This window comes from Amia ocellicauda, chromosome 18 (assembly GCF_036373705.1).
Source record: "Amia ocellicauda isolate fAmiCal2 chromosome 18, fAmiCal2.hap1, whole genome shotgun sequence".
NCBI classification, from domain to species: domain Eukaryota; kingdom Metazoa; phylum Chordata; class Actinopteri; order Amiiformes; family Amiidae; genus Amia; species Amia ocellicauda.
In genome coordinates this window covers 24,612,705-24,636,246 of record NC_089867.1, presented here as the reverse complement: position 1 = coordinate 24,636,246, position 23,542 = coordinate 24,612,705, and the positions used below count along the sequence as shown (strand labels likewise).

The 23,542-nt window shown below is 49.8% G+C and overlaps 2 protein-coding genes across 4 annotated transcripts; one reads left to right on the top strand and one right to left on the bottom strand.

Annotated features, from left to right (window-relative positions):
* Positions 1-239: 239 nt before the first annotated feature.
* On the bottom strand, positions 240-8,330 carry phf13 (PHD finger protein 13). The gene is made up of 4 exons (XM_066690590.1): positions 7,608-8,330; positions 4,313-4,414; positions 1,885-2,590; positions 240-542 (listed from the first exon to the last, which is right to left on the bottom strand). The coding sequence occupies exons 1-4, from the start codon at positions 7,641-7,643 to the stop codon at positions 316-318; spliced, it is 1,071 nt and encodes a 356-aa protein (XP_066546687.1). The 5' UTR covers positions 7,644-8,330; the 3' UTR covers positions 240-315.
* Positions 8,331-9,532: 1,202 nt separating this feature from the next.
* klhl21 (kelch-like family member 21) lies at positions 9,533-23,529 on the top strand. Of its 3 annotated transcripts, none has more exons than XM_066690588.1 (5): positions 9,533-10,084; positions 16,637-17,742; positions 19,732-20,137; positions 20,382-20,454; positions 20,923-23,529. In XM_066690588.1, exons 2-5 carry the CDS (start codon positions 16,716-16,718, stop codon positions 21,244-21,246), a joined length of 1,830 nt encoding a protein of 609 aa, XP_066546685.1. In that variant the 5' UTR covers positions 9,533-10,084; positions 16,637-16,715; the 3' UTR covers positions 21,247-23,529. The 3 variants fall into 3 exon arrangements, with proteins under 3 accessions (XP_066546685.1, XP_066546686.1, XP_066546684.1); XM_066690589.1 differs by lacking the exon at positions 9,533-10,084 and adding an exon at positions 15,983-16,090; XM_066690587.1 differs by lacking the exon at positions 9,533-10,084 and adding an exon at positions 16,004-16,184.
* The last annotated feature ends 13 nt before the right edge of the window (positions 23,530-23,542 follow it).

Genomic DNA, 23,542 nt, shown 5'->3' with positions numbered 1-23,542 from the left:
AAAGACATTCATCTACAGACAGGCTCATCAGAATAATTAAATCACTGTCGGTCTTTCCCTCAGTAGTCTGTACAGCGATTGCCTTGCACACACGGGAGGGCAACCCTTATTTGGCAGGAGGGCGGGACAGGGAGTAAAAAAGAAAAAGGGGGAAAACTATATACACAAAGTTCAATGTCGGGGTGTACTTGAAGACCAGGCTGATCCCCTCCCTCCCTCCCTCTTTACAGAAAACACTCCGGCCGCCCCCCCACCCCAGCCCCTCGCGGCGAGAACGGTCCCAGTCCGCCCCGCGGGTCCGCATCCCTTGCCCGACTAGTCCAGGAAGAGTTTCCGGGAGCCCATGCGCGACCGGTTGGAGCGGCGGATGTCGAATTTGGAGTCCCTGCACCTCTGGCAGACGTAGACCTCGGGGACGTTGGACTTGCGGATCTTGGCGCAGGACAGGTGGATCCAGGTGTTGCACTCGTTGCACTCGATCATGGGTCTCCCGGCGAAGGGCTTCATGCAGAAACACGTCACCAGGTCCCAGGAGTCGTCGTCTGCGGGGGAGAGAGGAGAGCGGGTCAGTGCCAAGCGTCCCCATTGAGGGACAGGTGTGCAATATACACTCACCTAAAGTATTATTAGGAACACCATACTAATACTGTGTTTGACCCCCTTTCGCCTTCAGAACTGCCTTCATTCTACGTGGCATTGATTCAACAAGGTGCTGAAAGCATTCTTTAGAAATGTTGGCCCATATTGATAGGATAGCATCTTGCAGTTGATGGAGATTTGTGGGATGCACATCCAGGGCACGAAGCTCCCGTTCCACCACATCCCAAAGATGCTCTATTGGGTTGAGATCTGGTGACTGTGGGGGCCAGTTTAGTACAGTGAACTCATTGTCATGTTCAAGAAACCAATTTGAAATGATTCGACCTTTGTGACATGGTGCATTATCCTGCTGAAAGTAGCCATCAGAGGATGGGTACATGGTGGTCATAAAGGGATGGACATGGTCAGAAACAATGCTCAGGTAGGCCGTGGCATTTAAACGATGCCCAATTGGCACTAAGGGGCCTAAAGTGTGCCAAGAAAACATCCCCCACACCATTACACCACCACCACCAGCCTGCACAGTGGTAACAAGGCATGATGGATCCATGTTCTCATTCTGTTTACGCCAAATTCTGACTCTACCATCTGAATGTCTCAACAGAAATCGAGACTCATCAGACCAGGCAACATTTTTCCAGTCTTCAACTGTCCAATTTTGGTGAGCTTGTGCAAATTGTAGCCTCTTTTTCCTATTTGTAGTGGAGATGAGTGGTACCCGGTGGGGTCTTCTGCTGTTGTAGCCCATCCGCCTCAAGGTTGTACGTGTTGTGGCTTCACAGATGCTTTGCTGCATACCTCGGTTGTAACGAGTGGTTATTTCAGTCAAAGTTGCTCTTCTATCAGCTTGAATCAGTCGGCCCATTCTCCTCTGACCTCTAGCATCAACAAGGCATTTTCGCCCACAGGACTGCCGCATACTGGATGTTTTTCCCTTTTCACACCATTCTTTGTCAACCCTAGAAATGGTTGTGCATGAAAATCCCAGTAACTGAGCAGATTGTGAAATACTCAGACCGGCCCGTCTGGCACCAACAACCATGCCACGCTCAAAATTGCTTAAATCACCTTTCTTTCCCATTCAGACATTCAGTTTGGAGTTCAGGAGATTGTCTTGACCAGGACCACACCCCTAAATGCATTGAAGCAACTGCCATGTGATTGGTTGGTTAGATAATTGCATTAATGAGAAATTGAACAGGTGTTCCTAATAATCCTTTAGGTGAGTGTATATACCCATTTCCTACACAAGCAAACACTATAAAACACAAATCTGACACGTACCAGAGTCGACCATGATGTCCTCGTCGTTCCCAGAGCCGTCCTCGTCCCGGAAAACCACCTGCTTCCCCTGTCGGATCACCGTCCTCTTCCCGGGAACTGCCTCCCGTCTTGGCGCCTCCGTGTCATCCTGCTCCCCTTCTGCGTCCTCAAGCCCCTCGTAGGCGGAGGAGTCCGAGCTGGGGCTGTCGGGCTGCGGCTCCTCTTTGAAGCGGACCTCCCAGTCGGGCCGGCCGGCGGCACCGTCGGCGGGGGAGTAGATCCCGGGAGAGGCAGGCTCGGGGTCTCTCCCCGTCTCCGTGCCGTCCACCGCCTCCGAGGAGATGCTGAAGTCATCCGCCGGCTCCTGTTTGATCGGTCGGTCCGTTGCAGGCAGCTCCGGTTCGGCCTTCACCGTCACCGCGGGAGCTGCCGGCCGCTCCCCCGACTCCCTCATCTTCAGCTTTTTCTTCTTCTTCTTCACCTTGTCCGTCTTCTTCCCATCCAGCAGGAAGCCCGCCGACTTGGAGCGCTTCATCAGGGGCGCCAGAGGGTCGGACGCCTTCTCGGCCCGCTTGAAGCTCCCGAAGCTCCTCCGGTTCTTGGGGGTCACGGAGAGGCTGCCGCCAGGGTGCAGGTCGCTGCCGAAGCGTGGCGGCTCCCAGCCATCGCTGTCCACCGTGCTGCCCGTGCTGTTGGGGGGGCTGGAGCTCGTCCTCAGTGGAGTCTCCTGAAGACACAAAGAAAAAAAAAGTCAAGTCAGATACGTACATAAGATTAGTACCTCCACAAGACCACCAGCAGTTTGAAACGTCTCCCATCGACCAAAACCCGAGACCACACTGGAGTGCTAGGGAGACCTGGTGCCACCAGGCCCCTGGAGTACGGTGATCATGACAGCACTACAATGTCCTGATCTACTGACCCTCTTCTGATCAGCCTCAGTCTGCAGTGGACGTGAGAACACCGAAGCCACCAGTTTGCTCCTCCATCTCCTCCAGTGTTCCTCAGCCCACGTGCAGGATCTTCTAACCTGCTACTGAAATCCTGAACGTCCATGCCAAGTTTTCCTTCCACTTGTGGACCAGGCGATGTATCGAGACTCCCAGAGATACTAAATCATTGCAAAGCTTTCACTACAACATCGTAATCTCGTATAAACGCACATCACCATCAGACAATTCAGCCCAAGATCCACTTCTCCTTCCCCTTGCTTTGGCATCATCTCTGAATTCAGTCCTCGGTGCTTTGAGTTCTGATTTTCCACTGATGGACTTTTAATTTAAAATGGTCTTGAGATCCATCAAAATGAAGTCAGGATAGGAGAGAGACTACAGTGCTTCACTGGAACAGCACCCGAGAACTCAGGCATCAACCAGAAGATCCACAGCAAGCAAATCGAGAACAAGGAAGAGGGGGAGATGATCTTTGATGCTACACACACACACAAAAAAACAAAACAAAGAAACTCAGACTGGACAGCTTGGCAGGTGAACAGGTCATGCCATCGCAGGGGGCAGTCTTTAAAGGGGTGGGGGGATGGCCAGAGTACAGTTGGGGTCTCCTCTCATCCTCTTGTCACCAGAGATCAGAGCTAAACAAGTTGGGGGGGTTAGGGGCTGGGGGAGGGTCTCAGCTCAGTCCCTGTTCGTTCCACATGTGTCCCGAGAGCGCTACACTGCAGAGCATGGCAGAGAGACAGGAGCATGGAGACTGCAACGGCCCTCTTACCCTGGGAGAGGGGGGGTCCCTCCAGGACAGAGAGGAGGAGGAGATGGAGAGGAAGAGGAGGATGAGGAGGATTGGCGGGGCAGTGTGTGGGGAAGCCCGGCACTGCAGCTGCCGCACTGTAACTGATCTGTGGGATAAACAGAGTAGAAGAACAGTAGCACAGAATAGGACCATGACACACACACCGGTCGCGAGACCTGCGGCTGCAGACCCGAGCCTGGACACACGGGTTTGTGCGGTTTAAGACCTCCACACTTCCAGGACAGAGAGCTCCTCGAACAGCCACAGCTCACTTAAAGACAAAGCTTCCAGATCGCCTGGAAAACGCTGACTCCCGCACTTTAATCACAAGGGGAGGCGACTCTTGACCCAGAAGATCACTCTGCCGACCAGCTTAATTGCCCTCCTTAAATAATTTAATCAGTCGTGTCATCACTGATTCACCTCAATAAAAAAAGCGATGGAGGGAATGTGACAGTGGACAGCATGGCGGAGAATGCCTACACTGGACTACCGTGAAGGGGGGGTGGGTTACAGACGTTGGATTACCAGAAAGAAAGTGCGGAGGATCCAAAAAATGCATTTAGAAGGCTGTAGGTTATTTATTTTTTTGTTTAGTTTTTTTGTGGTGCGTCATGGTATGATAGAAAGAAAGAAAAAGAAAGAAAGAAATTGGAAGATGGTTATAATTTAGCTGCTCCACCGGTCAGCCGGTACTTACCTCCTTAGGGTATGGAATATAACCTGCGTAGGCCAACACAAAGGTGCAGAACTTGTTAAAATCCTCCACCGTCCGGCGCCTCTTGTAACTGGGACTGTAGTCCTGACATAGGAACAAAATAAAAATCATCTTATAGTGCACTGAAAACAAAAATAGCATGTAACGTACACAATACACATAAAAAGCAGTAACCAGCATTACTGATATTATTCTATTATCCTCAACAGGCACAATGCAGTGAATCACAGTTCTGTGCCTTTCTATTTGTTAGTCACAAACAAACAGGGAAAAAAAAAATAATTCATGGCAGACAGTTTTGCATAGCCAACTACTTATTAAGGCAATGAAAATCGCAATAGCCTGCATCATAATGAAATATCGACCCTTTAATCCGCTAGAATTTCATTTTCCTGAGCCGGTGAATGTGAATTCGCAATCTCTTATCGGCTACTGTTAGACGTGGTTTGAGTATTTACTTAAAATCTTTCATGCAATGCGCTCTTCTTGCGATTCAACAAGTAGAAACATGAAATAACGGTTAAATCCACGGAGGTGAATAATGAGCATTAACATTATGCATTTTTGCATTGAAAACCATCAGACTCCTGTCCTGTAATGATCTAAGTAACAAAATGCTCTGAGAATATATTCTGTAATTGTTCTGGCGTTTCTGTGTTAGAGTAGCCTCACAGCCACACCGTTTACAATGATAATTAATTAATTGAATTCCCTCTCCCTCAAAACACGCTTCTCTATCTCCCTTAAATAAAATCGCACCGGAGTCCTGATCAGCAGTGATAGATTTGGTCACTAGGGGTTGGGAAAGCAGGTCACTTTTGGCCAGTCAGATTCCTACTACCAAACGTAGTATACATTAATTTAAATATTATGGCTACGAAGCCCTCTCTGTTGATTAGGTTTAGTGCCGTAAATATACATAAAGGTCTGCAGATATTATATAAAATGAAAAAAAAACTACACCGGAAACCAATATAAGTCAGTGATCACGTCAAAAGAAAACGTCAAGAATAACTAGAAGACAACAGTGACCCCGATCAGCTGCCATTGCATAAGAGGGGCAGGAGTGGAGTTGCGCCGCACACTTTACAACAGTGAGTCAATGTTACATGTGCAGCCATTAAACACAGCATTAGTCCCGGGGCGAGGGAGGTCCTCGTCGGAAAGCACCAGATCAGACGCCTTTAAACAGCAATTAAACCAGGCAGATCGGACGGAGCTGGGCTGCGGATCCAAAACCCAGAGATTCACAGAGCCGGTACCGCCGAGCGCAGCACTCCACACAGTGCACGGATACCGGGGGCAGATACCCGGGGGCAGTACCCAGCGGGCGAGGGCAATGCAATGCAATGCAAGGTCACAAACGCCTCTGAAAACTAGATCTGCGTGGGAAGACGGGCTGTTGAAGCGCCAGGTCCTCCCGGGTCCTCCCGGGTCCTCCCAGCCCAGCGCGGCTCACTGTCCCCAGCGAGAAACTGCGACTGTAACAGCCAGCGAGCCGGGGAGCCGCCGCGTCACAATGCGCAGCTCTGCGCAGACCTGCAGAATCTCGCGATCTGATTGGTGCAGCCGAGCAGAACTGCGGACATCTAACAACCAGACCACGGTTAACCGATTGAGCCCGTCGAGCCAAACGAAAAGGTTTTTACCTTCCCAGTAAATGTCTCACGAAACCCTGCGTTATAAAAGCAAGTCGGCGTTTCTGATCGCCGTGTTGCCTGTGCACACACCCACAGCTGCACGTCAGAAAACATGCAGCCGCAACTTGCACGAAGAGTTCAGCGCCGCCGTGTTCACGTCCTTTCCCGGCACCGACGCTCAGCCGGCGGACAGTCTGACAACCGGCGACCAGAGGATCCCTTTCACACCGGTTAGGTGAAATCAACTGCACAAGAAGACGTTTAAACCACGATCTTCTTGTATGTAAGTGTCCACACACATGCACAGCGCGATTACCCCTCCCATCTCTCTCACACACACACACACACACATACACATACGACAGCCGTCGGTTCAAGTCTCAGAGCAGCGCACACAAGCAGATCGGCACAGTCCTCAGTGCACCGGGCCGGGTCCGAGATGAACTGGTTTGATTCGGCTGCAGTACGAGCTGGTGCCATGAGTCCAGTCCACTGTAATGAACCTAATGAACCCAATGCAACATATGAATGCGCGGTGCTCCCGATACCAGGCGGTATACCGTGTGCACACAAGATCCCCACTGACTACGGCGGTCGCTGCCTCGCAAAACACAAATAAAATGTTTTGTCTTCCAAGTTTGAACCGTGTCAGCTATGCTAGTAAAAGCATATCGTACCATAATCATAATGCAACGTCGACCCCACCCCCACCCTCCACACACACAGACACATACACACACACACACACATACAGACACATACACACACACACACACTAGTGTCTCATTTGAAAACAAAGGGGCTACATGACAAAATCGAGTGTGCATGGCGTCGGAAGCCGTTTAGGGCATTTCAAATATTTAACGTACCCATCGGCTTGAAAATTGCAGATTAAAACTCTCCAAAACGAACTTTTTTGGGTGCGGGTTTGCGATGACATTTTGTCTGGCACATTCATCCGCCGGGCGGATCACGGTGGTCAGTGTAAAAGGACAGGTTTGCGACACCGCAGGACCGGCCTGGACACGTCCTTCAACACCCCCCACTCACTTCTAAGTAACTTTTATGAAGTGTCGTGGGTCATAAAACAATGAGAGACTGTCTATCAAAACCAATAAATAGTATGACTGAAACAAGATGGCGATTTTCCATACTCCCCGGACACCCCCCCGATCAAAAAAAGAGAAATCGCAACCCCATAAGAAACACAACAAGGTGTTCCTCAGCCCTGATCCAAGTGGACATCGGTGGCACTAGGGTGTGGAGACCAGAAACCCCAGTGCCGCGGCGGAAAATGCCCCCGATCACACAATTAAAGTACTTTTTGACAGTAGACAAACAAGATGGCGCGACGTGTAATGAGAAACCGATCACTTATTAAACGATCAAGGGATATTGCTCCGTCAGCTGTTACAGCAGAGTTCAAATGTGCTCGTCTGATGGAAGACGGGGTAGTGGGGTATAAAAGCCACCCTGAAACAGGGCGTTTGTGTAACGTTATCTGGACTGTTGTGGGGGGATAAACTGCCCTCCCCCTCCCAAACCCCCAAAGGCTGGAGCACAAACATGCAAATGGCTATTTAGTGGCCGCTGTCAGCACATTGTATCAATCGTGTAAACGTCACAGAGCAGCTCACCTCGGAGTCCAGCGTGCAGGAGGAGGATGTGTCCATCGCGACGCGGGGACGGGCGAGCGGAGGGAACCGGTGCCACAGGAGAGAAAAATGGGTGTTGGACCGGTCCAGAAAAACCAGGCAGCGGCACTTCTTCAAAGCAGGGGGCAATACTACAGACAGCCGGAGCTCTGTCCCTGGGCTGGGTGCTCCCGGCAGCAGGCAGGGCGATGCTTTCTGAGCCCGTTTCAGGGGGAGTTAAACGAGCTCCATCGCACACAGAGGGGTCGCGGTGCTGAAGTCCCGGGCACGGCGTATGGGCTCGCCGGGAAATAAAGAAGGCAGGGCTGGTTAACCTCTGCAGAGTGCGGATGCAAATGCAAGGGGGTGCTGGTGGTCAGCCCTGCGAGTTGCCGAAGAAAGTAGCCTCCTCTGGCAGTCGGTGTGCAGGACCGCCGGGGTGGAGGGGATGGAGAGACCCGCACGGATCAGCCGCGCATCGTGCTGCTGGAAACAAACACACTTTCCGAGTCGGGAGTGTCGGGACCGGCGGCAGACACCGGTCAGAGTTCGCCTCTGGAGGATGCCCCAGCAGTATCGCCGGGCATTGCAAGTTACGGAGGGAGGAATGAAGCGAAACGTCCCCCCGAAGTTGCGCGCTGTCCTGGGAGATGACGGCTCTCTCCTCCGGCCCTGAAGCAGCTCGACTGGGCTGCTCTGAACCCACCCAGCGCGGAGTGACCCAATCCGTGACGTCAGCAGCAGACACCGGCCGCTCCACGCTACTTACATATTCATGAGGGGCCGACTATTGTCTAAGTCAACACGGGGGGGGGAGCTATTTAAAACCAGAGCTACGTAGTAAACAGAACACAATTACTTTCAATGCAAACCTCAGCTACATGTGTGTGAGTGTTACTAACATAGTAAACGAGTTTTAATGTATGTCATGTGTGTTGTTGGTGTTAATAATCGTGTATGATCTCTCGGCTACCCCCCCCAATGATTTGCCACAGTCGTATGCTCCAAAATGGGATTTATCCATTCATGCTTGGAAATGTTTGTGTTATTTTATAGCACGGATGTCGACGGTACAGTTGAGGTTATATGGGGTATTTTTTCATGCGTGATTGTTTTATTTTCACTTCAACACGTTTTGTTGTTACAGGAAACTTTCCGCACTGTGGGTCGCTCTGTTTTAAAAGTGACAAAGTTGGTTGAAATTGTCATATAAACGACGGTCTTATTACTTGACGTACGAGGGGTGTGCGTAGTGTTTGTATATATTAATATGTATTTATGTGTAAACTATGTAACATATTTTAATATACTATATCACAGTAGCCTATAATTCTGAGACAAATAAAATCAATCAAGTAAAGAAAAGAAAAGAAAAACACGCACATACACCGAACTTGAACTCTGGCCACCCCCCGAAAAAAGAAAAGTGCCGCCATCTTCACTGGGCGGGCGGCGGCAGGTCAGTCGGCGCATGCGCAGTAGCGACTAAACTCTCCCAATTGTGTTTTATACAAAATGGAAGAATAATGGTTTCCCACAAATGGAAGAACCCCACGTTGTGTGGATGAGCTAAACCTGCAGAAAGTAACAATATTTTATTTTTAAAAGCGTGCACTATTGACTTAGCTTGCAACAACTACCTTGCATAGATTAGCCACAGGTCATAATTAGCGTCATGCCTAAATCACGCGTGTCAGAGTCATTAATCAGGCTGACACGCAGGCTGCACGGCCTCGGCAAAGACGCCTCTCCCGCTTCCTGCTGCCGACACTGGCGTGGGGGAGCCGGTGTGCTGCTCACAGATAACGGGCTCACAATGCAGAAGGGGGCCGAGAGACACTTATCGCCGACACCAGACACGCCGGGGCCGGGGGTGGCGGCTGCGTGGGGCGTCCAGACGGTCGTGTCACATGAGCGTAGACACCAAACACTGTATATCACTCTCCCATAGCCGTCAAAACACACATTTCAATATAAACAACCACACCAGCGCGGTGAGGAAGTTGCTCTGTTCCCATCCGCCATTTTACACACAATTTCGTGACTGTATGATTGTGTGCAACCTGCGGGTTTATACGTCTTTGGTACCTAAATGTGTCACCACGGACTCTCATAGAGCAGGCTATGTTATTAATAAATAATGTCTCAACCGCGCAGGACTTGTCATCCCTCCTAAAGCACACTCACACACACAGATCGGCACATGATGGGAGATCTTTCTAGTCTCTGCAACAGTTTATAGTTGTTCAACATGCCACTTCCGCATACGTAATGACGTACGAGGCGGGCAGCCAATCAGCGGCGAGCAGCTGTTGCGTCCGCCCCGGGGGCTGGAATGGAGTCACGCTGGGCCGGGAGGGAGGCGCAGGCGCAGAGCGACGCACATAGGCCAGTGCGCTGCGAAGTTTAAGACCAGACAAGAGTGGACATAGAGGTAAACAACGGGACCCAGTGGAGGAAATAATAAGTATTCATATCGGGTAAGTGGAACCTGCCGTTGTGGCGTCATAATGGGGTCACTGGACAGGACAGGAGGGTGTCTTTCTTTTTTCCCTTCTCTGGAGGCACCCAGGGGTGAGCAGACAGAGACTGCGCCGTGCATGTCTGACCCACTAAGACACGCAGACGGGCTTGCTGAGGGATTAGCATCCACCTCCACATTGCATGCATCTTATTTGAATGTTTTTCTTCAATGCAGACGCCGGTTTTCTGTTTTGTGTGCTACTGTATCCTTTCCAGTCTGAGCCACCATCAGTGCTGTGACAGTGTTGCACGGGCTGACAGCTCGCACGACGTCACAGACATACGTGTTTGCGTGCCTGCTACACTTCCCAGTAATAAACCAACTTTATCCTCGAAAGAAAGGGTGTGTGATCTTACACATACCGATGCCACCGTTAAAACGGGGTGGAGAGATTTACTGCACCTTTCCAGGAGGCTGAAGCTGTAGGCTTTGCCCTGCTGGAGTGTGTAGTGGTATAATGAGGTGCGGTGAGATCATGTCTTTATTTTCAGATCTCCACCATCGAGGATAGACGTGTTGTTTTAGGAGTTGTTGAACCATTTTAGTTCTGTGGTCCTCAATCTGGGATCTGGGTACTTTGCAATGCTGAAGTCAATGTGTTGTTTCATATGTATCCATACTACTAATGATATGTGTGTACAGTATGTTGCCTGGATTTATTTTATGCACTCGCCACAAAGTATAATGCATTCTCCAGCACAGCAGAGGTTAAAATGCGGCTGGCAGCTGGTAGTTTCTAGTCTGTATATGGTATGCAGTGTGCTGCTTTTCAGCTGTCCACACCATGTGGTCACGCAGGTCGGGCCAAAGCCAGGGGTGGCACTGATTAAATAACGGCTCTTATTCAATTATCTGGAGCCACTCAAAGCTTATAAACTGGGGCACCTTCTATATGGCCATTGTAAACTAAGCAATCCTATTGTTTAGTTTGGTGAGTCAAGATAAAGTGAGGTGAGAACCTGTAGCATAAATGTAAGTAGTTGCTTTCATGACATAACCTCTGTTTTACAGAAGACTTCTTCGGATTCAATCTAATTATGTCTGTGTGCTAATGATTTGGTAGTCACAGCTGCCCACCTGATGAATTAAAGTTTCAGTGAGAAGGGGAAAATAAAAGTGCTTGAGAAGTAGCTTGATTTGTGTTGCGTATTATGTTTGAGATGCATTTTCAGTTTTTGACCTGTTCTTTTTAGATGCTTTGAACAAACTGTTAGTCGTTAGAAAAACCTTTAATTAATGGTGACCATCTTTTTCTGCTTGTTGTGAAGTATCTCTAGCCTTGTGTTTAGATATACTGTGAATGCATATTGCTGTACGCTGTACATACATACTGTTGTAATGAGAGGAGGAGAACAGTGTTATAGTCTTCACAAAGCAGGAGATACTTTCTGTCTGATAAGATGCTGTAAGACTATATTCCCCAATGTGTGGTGCTTATCTTCTCTGAGAGCCACTGGGGCAAAAGTGTTAATGGCATAAAATCACAGATTCAGGTGCAGTTAAGAAAATGTTAAAGTTTTATATTTTTGAACGGAGGGCAAAGATGGGTGGCAGGCAGGTCAGATTCAATATGTTTGTGGTCCAGACTGGATCTGACCGGAGGTTTGACCTTATGGTCCTAATTGGGGATTTATTGTCACAGTTTACAGGAACGTGGATGTAATGGTTTGAGGGAAACCTCAGACTTAGTACATCAGGGTTTTCCATTTAAGCAGATTATCGCACTGTATAACCCGGTATCAATTCTGGGGTATTTCCAGTTCCCTGATTCAACAGTCAGTCAATATATATTTCTGTGCTGCTTCATCAGTGCAGTACGTACACTAGCATTCAGCTCATGAAAGGAGTAAGCGATCTAACTGGTATCCATTGAACCTGTTATCAGTTTCCCAGTGATGCCGTTACAATTTAAACAATGCAGAAACACTCGACCCATATCCTTATCTGCCCGGCCTACATTCTATAGATTAACTCCGAAGCAATGCGAGAGTGAGGGACTGACAAGATCAGGCCTTTTACGGTATCTTGTTAATAAGAACAGTGTCGCTGTAAACATCAATGCTGAGATGCAGGATTCGTAGTCCAGCCCAGGTCCAAGGCTATATTGTTGAGGTGGAATCGTAGTAGGGGGTTGAGGGAAGAAATCTCATCTAAACAAGTGACATTTTATGACTTTCGGACACTATGGCATTGACAAATTTGTGTTGTTTGGCAGCTTAGTCTATAACTAAGTACAGAAGTATTGTGATTTGTTTGATTCATTAAGATCATATGCCTGAGGGTGGGGGGACGGAGGCAGTACTGGGCCTGAAGGCTGCTCGCTCCAGTCCAGGAGAGCCGGGCTTGGCCTTGCACGGTTTTCATCAATCGTGAAACGCATTACAAGTCTCTGGTGCGTTTTCCCCCCATAGTAATTTGTTCTTGCAGTACTTTATGGTATAAAAACGAACAGAGATCCTGCAACAGGTCTTTTTGGTTGTTGTTGCTGCTGAAATTAGCGTTATAAAAGAACAGGTGCAAGGCCCGCGTAATACATTTTTTTTTTATATTGTGGCATTACGGTGTTCAATTAAATCAATACTGATTATGTCGATTTCATGAACTCTAATTGAGCAAACGATTAAAAATACATATCTGAAGTGGGATCAGATGAAACCCGATTTCAAAAGTCCTCTGCCATGATCACTGCGGTTCGTATGCTCTCTCTTCAGGAAGAATGCAACTCCCGTTATGAATTTACAGTCAGTGTTTACATGCTGATCATTTCTTCTCTGGGTGCCGGGTGCGATTGAACCAGCAGGGGGCCGCGCGTACAAACACAGCCTGGTTCTCATTTACTGTTATATTGTCGGCTGCTTTCCAGATGTGAATTCCTTATCCTGTCCTTGAGATGTGTTTTTCTTCCCTCCCGTCTAAGTTTATCAACGTTCAGCAGAAAACATTTTAAAAAGATGAATCTGTATTTTGTCATTTAATAAAACCGGCTCAATCTGTAGGTGAACCTCATCACTCGTGTATCAGAGCGTACCGTACAATCCTGCACTGTGTGTTTGTGAAATGCACGGATACAAAAAGAAAAAGGTGAGTGAGCCGAGGCCAGGGGTGAGAGCTGTGGTCGTGGGGGATGGGCGGCAGCTGGGGGTTTGTGGGTAGAGAGGAGAGGCCAGCATGTACACAGGATGCTTGTTGATGTTTGGGGTTTTCAAAGTCCCCCTCGAAATTCACATACACTTAATTGCTTTCTGAAGAAGTGCTGACAGTTGACGCCAACTTTCACTTCCTTCGCTGCACTGACAGCGTCCGTCACACCCCTCCCTGTCACTATTACAGCCGCTACTTTAATTTAACATGGCTGAGACTGACTTGATGACTGATCTTAACGAGCAAAAGAAGAAAATTCGGTCCCAGCGGATTTCTTGGTTCTCAAGAGACCAAAGCACCTCAATCTAACCAGAGCAGCCCGGCTGGCACAGCTCAGTTTGGACTCGGACTGACCCTGGCCGATACAAAGCCAGACGGGTCTGTGCGAGGTGTGGATCGGGGAGGCTATCTTCATAACCGCGCCACCGAGTCTGGGCTCTTCCGACACCCGAATGCCTCCTACAGAAATGTCCGCCGGATCTAACTATAGAGGATGAGTGAGTCCTCGGCAGCCACCTACCCCCCCCAGACCAGAGCTGAGTGTTGGGGAAACGAGTGCTGGGGAAGTGTATGCTAGGTATGTGCAGCGTGGGCCCGCGGCCGTGAAGATCACATGGTCTCCAAACACTGCTCTCTCTGTGCTGCTCACCAAGTAAACAAACACTCGTCACCACAGCCTCCCCCCCGCGCCACAGTATTGCCCATCTCTGCTATTCTGGGGCTCTTCTGGCGGCTGCTTTCATAAATAAAATGTCCCAGACCGTCCCTGATTGCTCAATATGCATCCCTTGGCAATAGCTCTGTTTTGAACTCTCTAACTCTGAAAAGTTTTTATTTCTGTTGCGGGACGTCGGTCTGCTTTATTTTTCCGTGCTCGCTGCTTTCATCCAAAAAGAAAAAAACACACCTGCGAGGATCGGTCCCATCCATCATCTTGCCGGAGATGCAGACCGCTGACTGAGCCTGACTTGACCGGGCAAAACCCCAGAGAGTGGAACCACATGTCGGTAAACAGACCTTGAACGAGAACATTCAAAGACAGGACGGGGGAGGGGGAGTTGGAAATAGAAACACAAACTTGCCCTGCTCCACACAATAAACTGTCCTGCTGTGGCCTGGAGGGCTTCGGCTTTGTTTTTACAAGGTCTCTCAAGTCAGTTTTGCTGCCACATGCAGAGTAAATTCTGGGATGCCTGTACTGTCCCCGGGTGAACTTGCATGGTGGCTCTGGCTCTTGGGCTATGTGGGGACCTTTTCTCATTGCAGTCCGTCCCGTTTGTGTGCTCCCGGGCTGGCAGCCAGAGAGAGCAAAGCGTCATTATCTTCACACCAGATCGGGCAACTTTATTGTGCTGCGAAAACTGATCCTGTGTAATGGAGTGTGAAAATACTCGGGAACGAGCCGCGCTTTCACTAAAACCCCTCTTGATCTCTGCCGAACGGCGTGCTCCTCTCTCCCATGAAGGAGCTCAGCCCAGCTCGGCCCAGACCGGCCCCTTGTGCTCTCCAGCCATCCAGACTCTGGGTGGAGGATTTGGGAAGCCCCGAGGGGAGGTTGTAGTAGTTGTTGAGCCATTATGTTGGGACAACAGGCAAAATACAAAAGACTATCACTGTTCACAATATGTATAAAACAGTTAATTAATAACACACATAGAGGTGTCTGGTGCTGCTGGTAATTGACAAATGTGCAGGCCAGTACAAAGCATCGGGTGCATCTAAAATATACAAATCAACAGTAGAAAGACCAGGAAGATTGCGAAGTCGGTTGTGTTCCTCTTGGACAGTAACTGAAATGATTGCTGCGAGCTTCCTGTAAGAGTTGTGGAATATAAAGTACTGCAACTGCAGAGGCTTTATTGAAAAAAAAAATACCTTTTCCGTCACGGATTGCTTTCTATATAAGGCTTCCCTTGTGAGTCCTGTTGTGATTGGTCTGTGGAATGTGCTCTGAGATTAATATAGTCATGAAAACATGCTTTGTAATATGGAATAGGTTGAAAGTAGTAAATAGGCTGTTTCTTTAAAACTTCAGATAATCCGGGCATTGGATTACAAAACTGGGGGCTGGCTGGCACTGGCTACTCTACAGATGAACCATGTTTCTTATATAACTGTGCTCCTGGAAAGTTCAGGGCTGGAGCAGAGGCCGTGAGCGCAGAGTGGAGAGGTGGGGGGGATGCCGAGAAGGCCAGAGGTGATGGCGTGTGTGCAGGCGGGCTTTGGCTTTGGATCCGTGTATTTATAGTCCGGGAATGCGCGACCATGGCGCGTTAAAGAGGCAGCACCTCGTTATGGGTCCCAGACAACCGCCCTCCTCACACCGACAAGACTCCTGTCCTTCCCTCGCCTGTTCGCTCCTGAAAGTGTCAGAGAGCAGATTGGGGGGGGGGGGGGCTGTTATAAAGATATTTCTTTTGGTTTTGGGTTTTACTTCACACAGCTCTAGAAATAGCCCCCCCGCCTCCCGCCTGGAACACCGGGGCAATACCGGACAGCTGATTGTGTGGCCCCTGCATTGTAGGGGGGTAACGCAGGAGAGCCCGCCCAGCTACAAGAGTGAAAAATGTTTTAGATGTTACTCAGGGGGGACTGAGTCAACGAGGGGGAAGGCGAGAGGAGGTGGTGATGTCATCATCCTGGCGCTCTGAGTCAGGATAGCATGACACCCCCCCCGCTCCTCCCCCATCCACCTCCACTAGAAGCGTCTCTGAGGGTATTTATAGACTGGGGCCGGGCTCGAGCGCCTTTTCTTAAGAGGAGCACAGAGGAACGGGTCGCACTCACTTCAGCTCCTGCCTCGCGGTTTAGAGAACCTATTGTTAGTGTTTTATTCCATTCGTTTTTTCTTTGGTGTCTAATTTCTGCTGTTGTGTATGTGTTACAAATTTTAGACCACGTTTAAGGGCTCACAGGTAATTCAACTTTACTCTAAGATGAATCTCGACAGGATCTGGGAGCTGTAGAGTCCATGTGGGGGAATATCTGGGGGTTTTCTTTTGTACTTTGTGGCTGAAAGGGTGACGATTGAGCACAGTCGAATGGCAGAAGCTACTGTGAGTTTTTAAAAGGCAAAGTGGACGATGCGCTTTACAGGAGAGGATTGTTTCTGAAATATATCGATCGACAACCACAACAAAACATTAAATGAAGGATAAACAAAAGTGCTCTCTGGTACTGAAGTGTAACACATTAATAACATAATTGATCTTGCCTTTACTGAACTGCCTGTAAGTTGCGTTTGGTTGTGAACTGTTAAACAGAAACGAAACGTAATCCTTGTGTTGAACTGTGTTCTGTACTGCCTACTGTCAGGAGCTCGGCCAGTTATCTGCCAGTAATCAAGAGCGCTTGTCTTTGTCCCCAGATGAGCACAGCGTCCTGAGACTCCCGGACAGAGAAGGGGACAAACCGAGACACCCACAGATAGAGAGAGAGACGTCATAATGGAGAAGCCCGTGGTGCAGACGCAGGCCTCCACGCTGCCTTTCTTCGACTCCTCCCATGCCCTCAACCTGCTCCGCGGCATCCACGAGCTGCGCGCCGAGTGCAAGTTCTTCGACGTGACGCTGTGCGCAGAGGGCCGTGAGTTCGCCTGCCACCGCACCGTCCTGGCCGCCGCCAGCAACTACTTCAAGGCCATGTTCGCCGGCACACTGCGCGAGAGCGCCATGGACCGCGTGGAGCTGCACGAGGTGTCGGCCGAGCTGCTGGGGCTGCTGGTGGACTTCTGCTACACGGGCCGCGTCACCGTCACACAGGACAACGTGGACCTGCTGCTCAAGACCGCCGACCTCTTCCAGTTCCCCTCGGTGAAGGAGGCCTGCTGCGCCTTCCTGGAGCAGCGGCTGGACGTGTCCAACTGCCTGGAGATCCAGGACTTCGCCGAGGCCTACGCCTGCCGCGGCCTGGCCGAGAGCGCGCGCCTCTTTGTGCTCAAGAACATTGTGGAGCTGGCCAAGGGCAAGGACTTCGAGCGGCTGCCCTGGAAGCGGCTGCTGGAGTTCGTGTCGGACGACGGGCTCTGCGTGGACAAGGAGGAGACGGCCTACCAGATCGCCGCACGGTGGGTGAAGGCCAGCCCCCAGCGCCGGCTGCACTACTGGCCTGAGCTGCTGCAGCAGGTGCGGCTGCCCTTTGTGCGCCGCTTCTACCTGCTGGCCCACGTGGAGAGCGACCCCCTTGTGTACCTGTCCCCGCCCTGCCTGCGCCTGGTCAGCGAGGCGCGCGCCTTCCAGTCTTGCGAGTACGACCGGCACGACCAGCCCTGCCACCGCATGCGGCCGCGCCCCTCCACCGGCCTTGCCGAGATCCTGGTGGTGGTGGGCGGCTGCGACCAGGACTGCGACGAGCTGGTGACCGTGGACTGCTACAACCCCCAGACCGGACAGTGGCGCTACCTGGCCGAGTTCCCCGACCACCTGGGTGGCGGCTACAGCATCGCCGCGCTGGGCAACGACATGTACGTCACAGGTAGGTGACCTGGGAGATGCGGGGCGCTGGGGGGAGCGGGGCGGCGTCCAGGTACCGTCTGGGGCTTCTGGGATCACAATCATGAGAGTAATGCAACAGTATCTTATGAAATAATATTTAAATAGTAGTTTATGAATGAATGAATGCTAATTTCATCACAGGCTCTGCTTGTATCCGGCACAGGCAAACTTATATACCATTCAAACATTCATTAAGTCATTAACATATCTCGGTGGCAGGCTGGCCGTTTCTGGAGTAGCTCTTTTTTTAAGACGCACGAGTCACGACTCAGTGCTGTCCGTGGCTTCCGTACAAAAAGTATGGTAGGAATTTACACTTTTCAGATGTGCTACCTTGCAATGTCACATCGCGTTAGAGTGAACGGAGTTTTAACCTTAAGCTAACTGGCAGGTCTGTGCACAAATATGATGTAATACCCTTAAACGTAAATGTAATGTAATGTAAATGTATCTAAAATAATGAATTTTACTTTTATTTAAAAGTTGCACTGTGTCCACATTGTGGTGGTCTCTGTGGAATGAGTTTCTTTGGGAAGTTTTCCGTGTCAAGTTGTTTTTGTGGTACAGCTGAGATCCAGAAAGAGAGGAGTGTTTTTGCTCTGTGCTTTGCCTGGCGTTTTGCTGTGTTGTGTATTGATGGGGAAAGCTGTGACATTCGCCAGGCCCCTGTGTTTTTAAACAACGGGCTGCTCGAGTATAAATACATGTCTAAACCAGGGAGGGGCGAGGGGGGACGCTGTGTTCTGCCAGAGACGCTGCTGCGGTCACAGGATTGCGCAGCCGCTAAGCTGCCCCGACCAACAGTCCTGCTGGTCTTTCCAAAGTCAGGGACGTAAATGGGGGGGTGTCAGGAGAGCCCTTTGAGCTGCTCCCTGGGGACCCCAGGGGTATAGCGGACAGCCACAGCTGTGTGAGACCATAACCATAACAGGCCATTTGAGGGACAGCCCCCCTAGCCACCATGTACGTCCAAAGATTTTGTACTGCTGGGGCCAAGTAAATGCAGATATCACAGGAGCCCCCTAGAGACAACAAACAAAGAGAATATTGTGTCCTCCAGACAAAAATGGTTTTGAAACTCCTCCTGTATTGACTTATTGGAGAGTATGCCCTCTAAGATCTATCAGACTGTACTGGTATTCAAATTTATAGTTAATACCTAGGGTAAGTCTTCTATATGGGTAGAAATGGTTTATATAAGACCTATAAGTCTCCTGGAGAGACATAGTCCTCTAGTCTCCAGTGTACCTGGGCTGTTACTCCATCTCTTCAGTCATTAATGGTCTTCGTTTGCCCCAGTAAAGCTCTGAACGTGTCTGTAAGACCAGCAGGATTGTGGCTATCCGGGACCAGACTTAAAAACAAAAGACAAACTCTCTTAGACGGCTCTTAAGCTAAATATGCTCTTTTGAAATGGTAAGAACATAAGAAAGTGTCCAATCGAGAGGAGGCCTTTCGACCCATCGTGCTCGTTTGGTGTCCATTAATAACTAAGTGGTCCAAGGATCCTATCCAGTCTGTTTTTGAATGTTCCCAAATTGTCTCTTCAGCCACATCGCTGGGGAGTTTGTTCAGATTGTGACGCCTCTCTGTGTGAAGACGTGTCTCCTGTTTTCTGTCTTGAATGCCTTGAAGCCCAATTTCCATTTGTGTCCCCGGCTGCGTGTGTCCTCTGTTCCAGGTGAAAAGGTTCAGGTCCTCAGTCTCTCAGTAGGACGTTCCCTTCAGACCTGGAATAAGTCTGCTTGCTCTCGTCTGAACTGCCTCGATATCTTTCTTGAAGTGTGGAGTCCAGAACTGTCCACAGTATCCAGATGAGCTCTAACTTGTGCATTGTTCAGTCTGAACATCACTGCCCTTGTTCTCAATTCTACACTTTTGACAGTATACCCATCAATATGCATATGCATTACCAGGCACACAGGTGGCAACACCACAGTGATACGCGTCTCTCTCCTTCCCGGCGCAGGGGGATCTGACGGCTCTCGGCTCTACGATGGTGTGTGGCGCTACAACTCGAGCGTGAACGAGTGGACGGAGGTGTCGCCCATGCTGAAGCCGCGCGAGTACCACAGCTCCGTGGTGCTGAAGGGCCAGCTGTACGTGGTAGCGTCCGACAGCACCGAGCGCTACGACCACGCGCTGGACTGCTGGGAGGGGCTGCGGCCCATGCTGCACCCCATGGACAACTGCTCCACCACCACCTGCCGGGGCCGCCTCTACGCCATCGGCTCGCTGGCCGGCCAGGAGACCATGGTCATTCAGAGCTACGACCCCGACACCGACCGCTGGGCCCTGGTCAATTGCGGACAGCTGCCGCCCTGGTCCTTCGCCCCCAAGACGGTCACGCTCAATGGACTCATCTACTTCATCAGGTAAAAACATAAGGTACATGGTGGAGGGAGGGGCTGCGGACATCTTGCAATGATTCCTGCAGCAGGTCTAACTATTCCTTAATTGAATTGTCCCTGTAGATGGGAATTTCTACACAGAGCAAGACAGGAAGTTGCGTTTCAGAGTTCAGTCTGTACAGGAAGTGTGGGTTTGGGGTTTTTCAGTGGGTGCTGGAGGAGGGAGAGAGGCACGTTGTGAGGTGACTGTCTTGGCCTTGTGTTCCAGGGACGACTCGGCGGAGGTCGACGTCTACAACCCCCAGAAGAACGAGTGGGACAAGATCCCCCCGATGACTCAGGTACCCATAAGTCCCTTCTGCATCACAGCCCTGTCCAGAGTGGTTTACTCGGTGGGGAAGGAAACGGGAATTGTCCTCAACCTGTAAAAATCTTTGGCCTTCATTCAGTTTTGCTCCTTTTTGTTAAGTTGTGCGTAGGTTTTGATATCCTTTGTTTTTACTCAAAGGAAAGTCAAAGATTGTCGTCTTGGGGTAACTCAAAAAACAACAAATGCCTAAGGGCCAAGATTAGCTCATAGAAATGTTTCAGATAAAATATTTATATACTTGCAGTTCTTTTTGTTTTTAAGGTGTATTGTAAGAAAAAATGAAGACATTAGATATTATGAGCCTGCAATTTGGAAAAGCCTTCAATGATTCAGACTATTTTGCAAAGCTGCCCTTGTTTCCACCCCTGCCGTGGCTTCCTGCCCCTCGCTCTGTGCCGCAGTGTGTGTGAGCTACACTGTTGTCTGTCTTTGCCCCCAGGTCCACGTCGGCGGCAGCGTGACCCCCCTGGGCGGGCGCATCTTCGTGTCGGGGGGCTACGACAACACCTTCGAGCTGTCGGACGTGGTGGAGGCCTACGACCCGACCACCCGCACCTGGAGCCACGCGGGCCGCCTGCCCCAGCCCACCTTCTGGCATGGCAGCGTCAGCATCTTCCGCCAGTTCATGCCCCTGGTGCCCAGCGTGTTCGAGCCGGCGCTGGACAACGCCGAGGTCAACGCCATCCAGCTGCACCGGCACCACTACCGCACCCAGGCCCTGCAGAACCACAACAACAACCAGAACCTCAACCAGGCCCACTGAGCACAGTCTGGCCCCACGCCCCCCCTCTGACGTCAAACCCAATCCATCCTCTCCTTCCTCCTGTGGAACATGGGGACTCCACACTCCCAGCATGCAACAGTGGTGCTCAGTATTGAGGCAGTGTTTACACACAGGGGAGCTCTGGGGCTCGTGAGGCTAGCACACAAACCATGTTCACATAAAGAGGAACAGCCCAGTTTTCATTTGTGACGTGACAGCTGATGCAGACTTCATCCTTGGACACCCCACACCTTCACACAGAACAGAGACCCTCATGGAAGGCTGGGGTGCTAGTGGGAGACCCCAGGGCCTTCGACTCCAATTTGCACCCCAATTAAGACGGCACATTCCGATCGAGAGCGACGGCCACAAAACATTCAACCCTAGGACTGATGCCCACGTCGTTTTTTGTCCAGATCTCTGTTCCCTCAGCCTCCCGTGGGTGACTTGGGAAAAAAGGACTGGTCCTCCAGATTAGCCAATCGGCAAAGTCCCTGCGACCCCCTGGACTGTTTTTATATCCGTGGCTTTGCTCTTCAGTTCATACCTAACATCTGCATGTGGCTTCCGTAGAGTCAAAGAGCCGAAGCCGTGTTGAAAGATGCTTCTGTTTGTTTTTGTAACTTATTTTAACTTTGTTTTATATATATATATATGAGTATATATGTGTTGTGTATTACATGTTATTTATGTATTTAACTGTCGTGGGTAGTTGTAGGTGCTGCATGGCAATACTTTAAAACAGATCTGTTCTCTTCTGTGAGCTCAGATGAAGTGTCAATGAATATCATTTTATTAAGCTGTTGTGAAGTAAGCAGTGCCAGTGTAGGGTTAACTGGAAGCAGCGATTGGTATTTTTAATTTCTTTTGTATTCAGTTGTGAGCTTTGCAGAGAAGTGAAGTATAATCTGCAGTACAGCACAGTTTTGACATCCTATTAGTGTGTTTTGTATCATTTTTACTACAGTGTTGTTCTGATCTGTCGTTTGGCACAACATGATTTTTCAGTTTTATCGTCAGTGATTAGTGTCTGTGGCCACAAACTAAAGTTTTTCTGCAAAGCGTTCATCGCACACCTACTGACAAGTCTCCTCCCCATTCATGTCTAGAGGGCTTCCTCTCACAACACACGAGCACAGGTTGTGTGTGTATGTGGGGGGTTTTGTTCCGCCACAATTGATCGCAAATTGCAGTGAATGAATACGTTTCAGCACTGAATGGGTTCGATTCGTACTCTGGGAAGATTGTCAGAAATCTCTGAGGTGAAGAAAACCCAACAGCCACCAACAAGGAGTGACTGTGGCCCAGTATTGTCCAGTGGATGAGTCACTGGGTGTAGAGTCGCACGATGAAGGCGTCCAGGTCCACAGCAGGGCTATCGTTGATGGCGTTTGAGGCAGTGTAGCAGGAGAGACTATCTGTTATGTGCGGAAACAACTGAAAATAAATCTGTTGCTAACAAACCCTGCACTTGGAGGAGCTCGGAGCGTTACTAGGGGGTCTGTGGATCGTTTACAGCGAGTGTTTGGAGATGCGGACCGGCTGCGTCTGGCGCCCACAGGTTTCACTTGAGCAAAACACTCCCACGGATTGTGGAGCAGAAACAGAGCAGCGTTTACGTGGGCTCAGCGGAATCGAGTCCAAGCCGAAATAAACACCGTTCCTAGCCGAAGCTGGTGAATGTTTAGTTTTGAACCACTGTGGAATACGAGGCTACTGTCAGATCCAGTACAAGCTTTAATATCGGGTTTTTGTGACGGCTACCCTTCACCATTTGCTGGCAGTGGACCAGATGTGTGTGGGGGTTGTTTGCACATCTGGACAGTTGGGACTTGGTAAGAAAAGAACCAAACTGAGAACAGTTGCGTAACAGACTTCAGTGGCGTATAAAGGCGGTGTTTGTTTGCCGTTGTCATCTGTCACGAGTCCTTGTGTGTCTAACGGCTTGCGAGGGAAGTATGTTCTTTATTATGCGTCAATGTGGATAGGTTTTTATTTCCCTGTCTCGTGTATTTGGACTGAGTGTGTGATGGATTTCACTGCATCTTGAACGATTTTATAAAAGTTGCTTAACAGTTGTCAAGTGCTGATGATTCAGTGTTGTGGCTGATAAACCCACATCTCGCTAAACAAATCCATGCATTCGCCGGCAACACAAAGGCCTGCGGTGAGAGCTTGTGTATCATACTGTACCATAGTGGTATGATTTTATATTCATGGGAAAAAAATAAAAATGTAGTTCTGTATTCCAGCTACGCAAACCAATAAACTAAATAACAAATACATCTTGACTAGT

What these genes read in the sequence shown, in the direction of transcription:
- phf13 (XM_066690590.1), bottom strand. Translation starts at nt 7,643, where the DNA reads ATGGACACATCCTCCTCCTGCACGCTGGACTCCGAG. An exon ending in CCTGCACGCTGGACTCCGAG is followed by an intron (nt 4,415 to 7,607) that starts GTGAGCTGCTCT and finishes TTCCTATGTCAG; the next exon opens with GACTACAGTCCCAGTTACAA. An exon ending in ATATTCCATACCCTAAGGAG is followed by an intron (nt 2,591 to 4,312) that starts GTAAGTACCGGC and finishes TTGTGTCTTCAG; the next exon opens with GAGACTCCACTGAGGACGAG.
- klhl21 (XM_066690588.1), top strand. Translation starts at nt 16,716, where the DNA reads ATGGAGAAGCCCGTGGTGCAGACGCAGGCCTCCACGCTGCCTTTCTTC. An exon ending in GGACTCATCTACTTCATCAG is followed by an intron (nt 20,138 to 20,381) that starts GTAAAAACATAA and finishes CTTGTGTTCCAG; the next exon opens with GGACGACTCGGCGGAGGTCG. An exon ending in AGATCCCCCCGATGACTCAG is followed by an intron (nt 20,455 to 20,922) that starts GTACCCATAAGT and finishes CTTTGCCCCCAG; the next exon opens with GTCCACGTCGGCGGCAGCGT.